An 11,826-nucleotide genomic window follows, 5' to 3' on the forward strand; every position below is an offset into this window, starting at 1 on the left:
GCATCAACATGTAAACATCTTCCCCATCCCCCACAATCAATAGCCCCCGCTAAAACAATTGTACAGCACAGTTTGATTTGCTCTGAATTGCATTGCTTCCTGCAGTAAAACACTCTAAACTTTTGTTTAAAAAAAAAAAGAAAATAGAACTTAAAAAAAAGGGGAGGTTTTTTTTTAAAAAAATAATTTTTGGTAGCTTGTGTTGGAAGCAAATAACATTTGAAATAAATTTAGGCACAGTCTGGTAAGTAGCTGCCAGAACGAGTGGAAGAGGAGTTCTCTCACTTGTCTCGCAGGAGAACCATTTCTGTCAGGTGCACGAGGGCCTCTCTCTCGGGGGACGGCCGCAGCTTGCGGATCTCGCGCGTCGCGGCGTGGCAGTAGCGCTGGGCGAGGTAGGTCGTTTGCTGCACACCATCACTCTGATGGAAGGAGAGAGAGAAAGGAAACAGAGAACTGATCAGCCTCCTCCTGCCTTTGTGACTGGAAGAGGCAGGGGCAAGTTTTAAGGTCAGTAGGTACCCTAGCACATTATATTCTGAAGGGAAAGGAAGAGGATTCATTCTGTAATCAGGGAAGCCTACCTACCTTCCCCAAACTGTCAAGGTACTAAAACTCATCCATGTTAAATGTAAGTGACTTACAAAAAAGCACTGGTATTAATAACAAACTAGAAATTAATGGTTTAGCCCTTCCCCTCCTGCCCTAAGTAGAGATGCACAAAAACCCCATGCTATGCTGAAAAATAGGTACTAATTTTGCACAGACCATTACTCTGGTCAAAAAGGACTGAGTCAATTAAAACTGGTATGGGGTGTGCATTGCAGTTAAAAGACTGACTGGTAATTATGTGCCTCTTATACCAGCTCTTGGATACAGCTATGCCCCAGCTGAAGGAACTGAGTTCATGCATGAGCTTTTTACTTATTATTGTGTGGATTTTATGCCACTGTAGGGGGAAAAAAAAAAAAAAAGCTCTTCAGTACCTAGCATTTCTGCTAAAACACTATACCAGTAGGAGAGCAGGGGAGTTCTAACTTGGCATTGTACATTGCATGCTACTCAGCAGGTATTTGACATATTTTACTTCAGGGACAATGAATTTCAGGCTGAGCAGCAGGGACAGCAGCAATATTTCGTATCAGTCTTACCTGCAACACATACTTCCATGCCCGTTCAACATCTCCTGGCTTACTGAATCTCCTCATTATCATAGCATTCATTTCTGGAAACTAAGCACAAAGGGAGAAGGGTTTGTACTTGCTTTTGAGTTGTTTTCTATGTAGCCGCCTGCCATGCTAAGGTCAGAACAACACCAAAGTACAGCCCTCTTCCTCAATCACTGTTGTTGCTACAGGTCTAGCTTTAGGTTCATACTTGTAGTCTGCACAGGACTATAGTGTAGCAGAGCCCAAGCATTTAAAACTTCAACCATTTGGCTCTGCTGGCTGTAGCCAGAAGTCGGCAGAAGTAGAAGTCAGCACCTGCCATTTTATCATGTTAAGCAGATGCTCCAGTGTGGCAATTTCTGATGTGGCTACCACCTGGTATATAACTGCCATCAGAAATTCTTCTATCACAAGTGATGGTTAGTGTTGGCACTCCTAGAAGAAGCACCTGTTCCCCCACACATACAAAAGAACCCAAGATGTTTGTTGTTGCAACATTGTACAGTTCAACTTCTAAAACCCCCTCATGGTAACTTTGGCTGTTACATCCTCTTAGGTTTTCCGCTGTGCTGGTATTTTATATACACAATTTTTTTTAAAATTAGAGAAAAATGACAACTATAAGGTATTTTATTTTCAGTCAAGTAGCATTTGTAGTTAGCACTGCATGCTCAATTCCTTACAAATCAAGTAGGTAACTCAAGTCAGCTGTCTTGAGAAATTCACATAACTTATTTAAATATGCAGCCTCTTTCCTCAGACAGCCTAAAACCAGAAAAACCTAGTGCTTAACAAAGTAAGGCCACAACTCAAGGCTGCTACTCCACAGAAGAATTCTTTTTAAGGGAAAGAGCTGTTTGTTCATCTTGCCTGAAAGGATTAGTCAAACAGAGATGATGTTACTGCCATACACTTCTAAAAAATGATCTGCTTTCCTTGCACACCTTTGGTCCTGAAACTGCAGCTTTACAACCTTGTTCAGCTACAAACATGTAGCACCCCTCAGTGCTGTGACATTTTCCTTTTACTCATACATAGTCTTGGAGATACATTCAGAAGTTCAGTGGTGACTCATACTTCATCTAAAAGAAGAAAGTCATGGCTTTTTCTAGATCCTAGCTTCCTTCGCGGGTACTGACAGTTTAATTGCAGTGTCATGCAATCCGTTTCCACATTATTCATATTTACAATTATATAGGATGCATATGGGATCATTTTTTATATTTAAGCACTAAAGGACATGAAAATCCCCAAACTTGTAAGGCAGAGCTGTTATTAGCAGCTCTGCACAGTTAGTGGGCAACACATCAGCATTTCACAGGAATGCTTGTAATAAAAATAAACCCTCATTCTTCAGCTCAACTAGCTTAAGAGTAGCTTTTACACTAGTGAATTTCCTTAAAAAAATAAATGGGATGGGTTTGGTGTTTTTTTTTACTGAGTGACCTAACTTTAAATACTGAATAAATAGGTTTCATATCAAGCTAAACATTTTTTTCTCTTTTATATTCTAATGCACAAAGATGTATTTCAGAGGGAGGGGAGAGGATAGGAAGAAAAAGCATCTGTCATTGAAGATCCAGAGCACATTAGAAACTAAAGAATGTTTGTCAGGAAGACAACTCGAGTAGTACCAGCTACATGAAAGGATAGCAGTAAAACTAATCTGAAGAGAAAAGACAGCCTATAATTAATAATTGTATTTTGGACTGTCTTCAAGTCCAAAATATAATTATTTTGGATACAAATAATGAAATTTATTCAGATACAAATATATTAAATATATTTTAGTAGCAGCACAGGTAAGTGTCTGTTGAAGCTCCACATTTTTTAGCACTTGTGCTTTGTTTATGTATCAGTTAAGTCTGTAGTGCTGTTCTTCCAGTTTCTTGAAAACAGCAGGAAATTTTCAGCAAAGAAGCCTTCTGGTTAACGCAGAAAACTTTGTAAGATGGTCAAGTTATCTTTCAATGCAAAAATGTATACTTCCCATCTATCAAAGATATAAATAAGGAAAAGCATTTTAAAGTGACCTACAAAGAACAAGATTTTAAAATAGGGCTGACATTTTCTTTTCTTGTATTTCTATATTATGAACTAATTTATCTTGTAAAGCTAATTAAAAGATAGATGAAGTTCAAAGTCAGAGACAGACAACCTAAACAAATTAATAAACAATAGTTTTAATTTAAAAACTGGAATATTCAACACCTACAACACAATCAGTGTCACCCATTCTCTGTCAAAATTCGGTATTTGCAACACGCCTTGTTTCCCTCTGCACATGGCATCAGCCAAACACAAAACCAGTTTCATAATTCCATCCTCTCTCTCTACCTGAGTGTCTCACTGTTCTTTGGATGGTTCCAATTGCTGATGACACAATTCTGAAATAATGATTCAAGAACATGCTTGTGAATCCCCCAGATGAGTACGTGGGGAGACACTGAGGACATGGAGAAGGTTGTTCTCAATGTGCATTCATCTGCCTTAAAGTCAGTATCAGTCAGCTGGCTGATACTCTGTGCTCCCCTGTCCTTCCTGAGATACAGCTCCTTGTAAATGCCTGAAGGATAAGGAAGCAAACAGATGTGCATGCTCCACCTCCCCCCACCCCAGGCTCTTTAAGAGGGGGAAGTAAATGTCAAAGTTGTTTTTTTTAAATGATTTAAAACTTTTCCCATGTCAAGCTCTAAGCAAGTCCACTGAGAGATCAGAGATGAGAGCTCTGCTGGAACTAATGGTGCCAGTTTTTGTATCACACTGTGAAGCCTGGTAGAAGGACTGCTTATTAAGTCCCAAATCTGCTTGCCTCTGGTGAACAAGACACTCAAGCAAGGAATTAAACCAGCTTTCCTGTTCATGGATTAGCACCAATTTTAAGGTTCTTTTAATGCTGCTCACACTTCTGTTTTCATTCTGCTCCTCCAAGTAATTTTTAAGGCACTGAAAACCTTAACCAATTTTAAGCTTTTTTTTATTTATGACAGTCCTTTTTCTCTTCTCCAGTCTTCAGACAGGAAAGCTACCCATGACTGTAACTGGATAATACTCAAGGACAAAGACATGAAGAGATCAAATCCAGTAAATAAAGGTACCCACCTAAATGCAAGGCAGGGATTTCTATTCTTGGGCCCAGATGAATACAAAGCCCAGAACTAGGCAAAAAAGCCTACATACATAGTCAAGCCTGGGAAGAACAAGTTGTCTCAGGAGAGAACACAAGCAAAAAGCTACTTAGGAATAACCTACAGAAAACATGCTAAAACACTCTGAATACCTACAAGAGCCTAACAGTAAGTAGACTTGTGCAGGAAGTTCTGTTTCTCTGATTTCTGTGTGCACAGAATCCATCTGATCTTGAATGTACTGATTTTTCACATGTGCCCAGGCCCTGCTCATCACTGACACTGGAGATTTGATGTGTTTCAGCTGGTCCTGTGAGGAGCAGTTGACGCTTTTTATTTTGAGACCGCTTCCTGCTGACTTACCTGTCGACAAGCAAACAAGACAGGGCCTGTGGCTAATCCAAGCTTGATATCTGCTGCTGTTGGTTTTCCCAGATGGTCGGCACATGATGTAAAATCCAGCACGTCATCTATCAGCTGGAAAAAACGAACATACAGATTGTTTAAAATTTCTTTTTTAAAAATTATAGCTAAATACAGAATAATCCTTGTTAAAGACAAGATTTGTAGGAAGGATTAAGGCAGCCGACTGATTTCTAAGGCACTTTGAAGAAGTTTAGATTTTAGATTCCATTTCGTTCAACAAAAACACTACCTGAAAAGCTATGCCAACGTTTTTTCCGTACTGGTATGCAATCTCATGAACTTTGGGATCAGGGCAGCCTAGAATTGAAACCTGAAAAGGCAAAAAACACAAGTCAATAGAAGGCTTTGGTTAGCATCCACTTTTAGCCCCTGAACATAGGTGTGACACAGCCAGCACAGGCAGGAGGGATCTGGGAAAGGCAAAAAGCCTGACTTGCGCACATTTTGGCTTATCTTTGTTCATGGAGACACACGACTAGCCAAGCTTACCAGAAAACAAGGCTGAACAGCAGTGCAGTATTGAAACTACATTCAAGTCTGCAAAGAGATTAGCTTCGTTAAATATTTATCAGGCTTAGAAATTATAATGCAAGAATAAAGAGAGAAGAAATGTGGATGCACTTCAAACGCAGCACAGTTGTCATATACAGTCCAGTGATGGGTTAATTAAGCTAATTACATACATAAATCAGCCAGGGGATAACTGGAGGTCAGACAACAGATAATGGACATTACATGTCTCATAAAAGATCACAAAACTGGATGTGTTGAACCCAGTACAGGGGGGGCAGTTGAGATAAGGAAGATTATTTTTAAGGTGATGTTAACTGTATCTGACTTGCTCAGGAAGATGAGTTGATGAGTTTGCAGGCAAAGGTACTGAGGGACAACTAGTGGCAAAAAAAAGACAGCAAATGGAGAAAGCACATCAAGCTGACAAAGGTGTCACTAAACTGAGACAAACAAAATATTTTACTTGAATGTACAATCAACTACTCGATAGACTGAAATTTTGCTGAATAAACTCCATAAAACTAAAATACAGGACAATAACTAAGGTTTGAGAATTAGTATCTTGCCTCAAAGTAAGGGCATTTATGCTTTTGCATTTATGTACTGATTATACATTTTGCAAAATGAGGTTGGTTAAATTTAAGTACTCAGATTTATTTCAACCTTCAATAAACCAATTACTAACGGGACAAAAATCCACCCTGGTTTATTGCAGGCGTTACAAATCTGCTGTGACTAACACAACGAGTGAAGAGACATTTTACTTAAGACTAAAAATATATGCTAGGAAAACCACAAAATAGAAAAATAGATGTGTATGTGTGTGTGTGTCTCTCTCTATATATATCTATCTAAATTCCTCTTTAAGACTATGTAAGGTAGGATCATCAAAAAAAACTCCAACCCCAAAACCAAGCACAAATTAAAAGTGAGTCCAGTAGTAGCTTTGAAGGTGAACATGAAGATGGACATAAGAAACAACATTATATCCTAATAAATGTGATACAACTTGCACAAAATGAGACATTATTTCATACATCAGTGCACTTCACATCTGAGCATCAGAACACTTCCCAGTCATAACCTGCATCTGCGGATACTAACTAAACCCTGGAGGAATCTGGATGACTGAGGACTTAACAGCATCATACATTCCCCACTTTGATTTAAAAGAGGAGGACACTAGCACGAAAATAATGCTATCTCTAATAATCATATAAAATCCTGAAGGCTATTAAACAGTGCGAACTGCTAAAATGAGATATTTAAATAGATTTTGCCAGGGACTATCAAAGTAGAACATTTTGCCCTTTTATCCTCCTTTTGATGCTTGCCTCTTAAACAGCAGTATTTGCCTGAAGACCTAACATCCACTGCTGTACGATGCAAACTTTTAGTTGCTTCTGTAATATAAATCACATAGTATCAGCATGGCAGGGGGACTGCATCTACCCTGTTTCAATGAAATCCTTACCTACTGCCACATTCCATTCCATGTGGAGGATTAAAATATGGAATTCAGTCACAAAACCTCAGTTAATGGCAGAGGGTCAGAGTGGCAGAGCTGGCAGAGGGTGAGAGGAAGTGCCAGGTAAACAGCTTCCTCATTCAATCTGAAGTATCATTTCTTGTTCATAGACAAATAAAATACCAAAAAAAATTTTTAAATGCAGGAGATTTGATTTGCCAGTCATCCTCAAGTGAGCAACCCTCTGACCACGACCAGATCATAAACCTGCAATGACTGGGTTGTATCTACCAGGCAGTTCCTCCAGGATGCAATTTTCTCCAACTGCTCTTGCAGATTGTTGCCCCCAGCTGGACACTGGCCAGGCTGCAGCCAGGCAGCCTGTCACTCCCACATGGAGCTTAACTGGAGCTGGACTGGGATAACGTCCTGGGATAACAGCAAATACAAATCAGGATAACGAAGTCAATGCAATGACGTGTTTAAATAATAAAGCTCCCCCTTTAAAAACATCCTACAGCTCCCCAAACAGGTATGACTGGTTGATGACGAATTCAAGCCTGTCCTCCACTAAATCATGATGGAAAATCCTTCCTAATACCAAGTGAACAAATTCTTTAGAAAGGTTCTTTGAATTCAACAAAACAAGATAATTTGCTTGGTGTTATTTCAAACACACCTTTTTCAATAAAAAGTTGTTTCTGTTATATGAGAGACTATAAACCAATTTTGCCTTTTTACTGAATTTCACATCCATAAAATGCATCATCAGCTCTGGGTAGATACATCCTGCTCTGATATTTAATATGTGACAATATGGCAGCTGGAGTTGAAAGCACTTGCACATCTCTACCAGTAGTCTGTAGGTCAGAGAGGAAAAACTGCTGCTGGGCCAGAACATGCTTAAATAAACACTACAAGTGATGTTTGTTCTTGCACTCCTAGATTTGTGGACTCCATGGAAAGGAACAGGCTCTAAAATCTTCCCCCTTACCAGTCTTTCTCCTCTCCAGAAGCAGTCAGATTCCTGCCTTCTCATTCCTGGCTCATCCACCACCGTTTTTCTAGACTGGAGCAGTGTTCCTCTTTCCAGGAGAATCACTGAATAGTTTAGGTTGGAAGGAAACTCTGAGAGTCATCTCTGCTCCAAGGAGTGTTTCCTTCACAGTTAGATCAGGTTTCTCAAAGCTGTGTCCAGTTGGTTTCTGAGCATCTCCAAGGAAGAAAAATCCCACTCTGAGCTTGTGCCCTGTGGTCTCACAGCCACTGCCCCGGCAGTGCTGCTGCAATGCCAGCAATGCACCCTCCTCGTGTTCATCCTTCACTGCTGCAGGGAATGCTGTTGACTCCCTCCAGGCTCCTCAAACCTTCCTGGGAACTACTCTTGAGGAGGGGGTGATGGAGGCACAAGCTTCCTTCTAATACAGAAACCAAGAATCTCTAGTGCACCTTTACATTTACCTCAAAGCAAGCATGATTTAATCCCTCACTGAAAGTATACTGTGCAAAATATAAACAGCTGTACGAGGCTCTGGAACTCACATTACAGCAGGGTTTAAAAAGAACAGAAAACCTGCCCAAGTTATTTTGCTATCTCCAGCTGGCCTGATGACTAAACAGAAATTCCACTTCAGCTTTATTGTTTCTGAATTCTTGAACTGAAGTCACCTCATGTTTCTCTGAAAAATGCCTTGCAGTAACTAAGGCTTCAATGACTCTGGGACATCTACCACTGTTTCCTTTTACTTCGATTGAAACTTTGGTAACACTCCCCCATGCAGAACTATTGTAGAAATAGACCAGAGACTGGGATGGCTCTTAACATCTTGAACAGACTGTTCTTTCCCCAAGTCCTAACTTAAAGGATTTTGATTTAAATGCAGTAATGCTTTGATAGTACAGAATCTATTACAGTGTATGTCTTGTTTAGACATTTTTCCAGGAATACTCTACTCTTCCATCTCTAAAGCATAGCACTGTGGAATTCTAAGGTGCCACCTGTCCGACATCTTCTTTCCAGTTAATACTTAAATTTATTTAACCACAGCAACAAATCAGTTTTTTCCCTATCATTAACAGGAACTGAACTGCTTTAAAAACCCATAATCTCTCCTTACTTTTGTCCCTGGAAACAAGATATGAATACTCTTGATTCCCTAAGTGAATTTCCTTTGGAGCTAGAACTGACGATCCTGCTGTCCTGGGCTGTGAAGCCGCTTTACCCCTCGCCCGTCCGCTCCAAGCCCGAAGACGCTGCGCCTTCAGGACGGGCCCGGCGGGCGGGGCCGGAGCCCCGAGCGGGCCTTGCACGGCTCGGAAGCGGCTCGGGGGCTCGGGAGGGAGCGCGCCGGGGCCGCTGCGCTCTGCTTTTGGTTTCTGTTGTGTTCCGGCTAGCTGGAAAAAGGTTCTGTTGGTCTGTCTTGTTCTTTTTCCCTTTCCTTCTCCTTGCCTCACTGCCTCCCTTCCCTCCTCGCTGGTCCGGGGGCCCCGGGGGTGGCCCCGGCTGGTCCGAGCCCGGGTGTCTGTTCCCTCTCTGGGAATTTGTTTATTTTGAGGGGTTTTTTTCCCCTGTTCTACCCTGTTTTGTTTGGTGTTAATAAACAGTTTTGTTTTTTCCACTTTCACTTGCTGTGACCCGCTTGTCTTACTGGTGGAGGAAAAGGGGAGGCCCTTTCCCCTTCGGAGGAGACACTCATTCCGGAGTGTTTCCTCCTGAAGTTTTGTCTCCAAAACCAAGACACCTGCCTATCATTTTTGCTACAGAAAACAGAACTCCCTTCTGATTCCATTTCCTCAGTAGCCAAAGCCATCTAAACAAAAAGATCTCAACACCCACACGCACAAAAACCCCCCCAAATCGCAACCAAACAACAAAAAAATCCCTTTTAACTGCTATCGATAGAGCTCTCCTAGTCCATGCAGAAAGAACCTGAGGGAAACATGCATATTCAACTCATTAGTACTGGGTGCAGCAAGTAAGGATTTGCCATGAAGACAGACCTTCTCTCTCAGTTTTCCTTTCTAACACAAATTTTACGGCATATAAAATTCCAGCAATTCAGCAATGTAACAACTCAAACCAGCCACTAGAAAAAAAGCAGCCAAACATCCCCTTCACCACCATCACAGCCTCAATCCTGAGGGAAGTGCTTAAATCCTTAACTCTTGCAAGCCGCAAAAAGGAAAAATCTTAAATTAACACATTTGTAAGGAGAATCCACACAGTGAGAAGGTGATTTTTTTCTATCTGCAAAGATTCTTTTAGGCAGACTGTCAAAATGAATATAAAAACGTGTGTATGTTTTTTTGGGGTAGCAGAATTACTAGTCCAAGTGCCTACTGATACAAAAGAACATTTGCAGGAGAAAATTGTCAGGGTCAGACTGCCATTAATATGAGCAATCCAGAAGACTTCATTTCTTTCCTCCAACTAGAATGAAACATATTTTCCCTCCCCCAAAATCTGTGTGTCTCATTATATGTCATCCTTTTGATATAAGCAATTTTCAACTGCTGCTGCACAAGCATACCAGTTCTCTGAGAACAAAGGAAGATGATTAACATTAGCACAGATTTTTAGTCTAATTCTCTTAGAACTCTGTCTTGCTATAGAATCCATCAGCTATACTGCCTTTCACTAAAAAGAATAACCAAAACTCTCTTTTGGGGAGATAACCCTTTTTTTGAGATTATTACCCACCTCAATTTTCTGCACTAAAACTGAACATCTATTTTTGAGTAAGAACATCCTCTTGAATTGGATCTTTTTGTAATCAAGTAACAGAACCGAGTGACAAGGTTGGATAAAGCAACTGATCATCAAAACCCCCAAACAAATCAAGAAGTACATGCTTCTCGTTTTTTACAATGTGATGTAGAGATACCAGGAAAACGTTTTCACCCAGAGGGTGGCTGGGCACTGGAAAAGGCTCCCCAGGGAAGTGGTCACAGCACTAAACCTGACACAGTTCAGGAAGTGTTTGGACAATGCTCTCAGGTACATGGTGTGACTCTTGGGGTGTCCTGTGCAGGGCCAGGAGTTGAACTTGATGATCCTGATGGGCCCCTTCCAACTCAGCATACTCTCTGATTCTGTGAATTAATTGTTTCCTCCCACTGTTACCATTTAAGGTCTCCCTCAACACTAATGAGTAGGGCCAGATGCCAAAGATTATTTAAAATCAAACTACAGGCTCAAAAATTATCAACTGAGATTAAAACCACTGTCTCAAAGTTGCAGAATTTCATAAATTAAAGACTGTTACTGTTTTGATTATTTGAACCTTATTTTGATTCAAGTAAGAATAACAATAAATCTGTGTACAAATAAAAAATGCAAAGAAAAAGTGAAAACCAATATTGGAGGCTACACAGCTGAACTGTGATGTAATTCACAATGTCAAACCCATTCACATTCTGGCAGAATACCATTTCAAGGGTTTGCTTTGGAGGGTCTCCAGAGCAAACAGCAATACTAGGAGTTCAGCTGTGAAGCTTACAGTATGGTATGCTAACTTCAGAAGAGACAGACGTACATACTGCTTTACAACTGTTTGCTATCAGGCTCGCTGTCTTCTTAAAAGTCTTCTCGAGGTAGTGAGCAAATCTCTCATTCTCGTTTTCCTTGGAACCCAGCTGGAGGAATTCACCTAAAAAGTTGCACAGATGGGAGGTTTTATTTGTGGGTTTACTGCTTAGGCAAACAAACTGGAAGGTAAAAATAGGAAAAGATCTTACCACGCACCAGATCTTCAATCACCTGAGTTAGAACAGAGATGATAGTAGTATTTCCAATTCGTGCTAAAGCTACAGAAGCAGCTGAGAGGATGAAGTCACCAGCTAGAACAGCCTAAGAACAACAACAAAAAGTTGATACCTTAAGTCTTTTCCCGTGTTACTACAGACAGTACAATTTCCTTTATTTGTCAGATCTACTCACATCACGTAACTTTCCTACATAAAGCACAAATATCTCATTTTAAGAGAGAAAAAACACATAACCAAAAATCTGAGTTAGTTTTTAATCCCTATCTTATAGTGCTGTTTATATTTTTCTGTATAAGCACTGTCCTCCCTGTATGCAGTACCTGAACATGTGTTTGCCTATGAAGCTTTTTTGAAC

The 11,826-nt window shown here is 40.4% G+C and overlaps 1 protein-coding gene across 1 annotated transcript in view; it reads right to left on the reverse strand.

The window, feature by feature from the left end:
* PDSS1 (decaprenyl diphosphate synthase subunit 1) overlaps nt 1-11,826 on the reverse strand; it is a gene marked incomplete at its 5' end in the record, with an annotated part of 22,791 nt that continues 10,965 nt past the window's right edge. Inside the window, 6 exon segments of the mRNA XM_082302585.1 lie at nt 1-422; nt 1,152-1,232; nt 4,661-4,774; nt 4,953-5,033; nt 11,244-11,353; nt 11,442-11,553. Of these exon segments, the coding sequence (XP_082158711.1) occupies nt 282-422; nt 1,152-1,232; nt 4,661-4,774; nt 4,953-5,033; nt 11,244-11,353; nt 11,442-11,553 (639 nt within the window). The 3' untranslated portion in view covers nt 1-281.

Source organism: Coloeus monedula, assembly GCF_965178545.1.
Source record: "Coloeus monedula genome assembly, chromosome: 1".
NCBI lineage: Eukaryota > Metazoa > Chordata > Aves > Passeriformes > Corvidae > Coloeus > Coloeus monedula.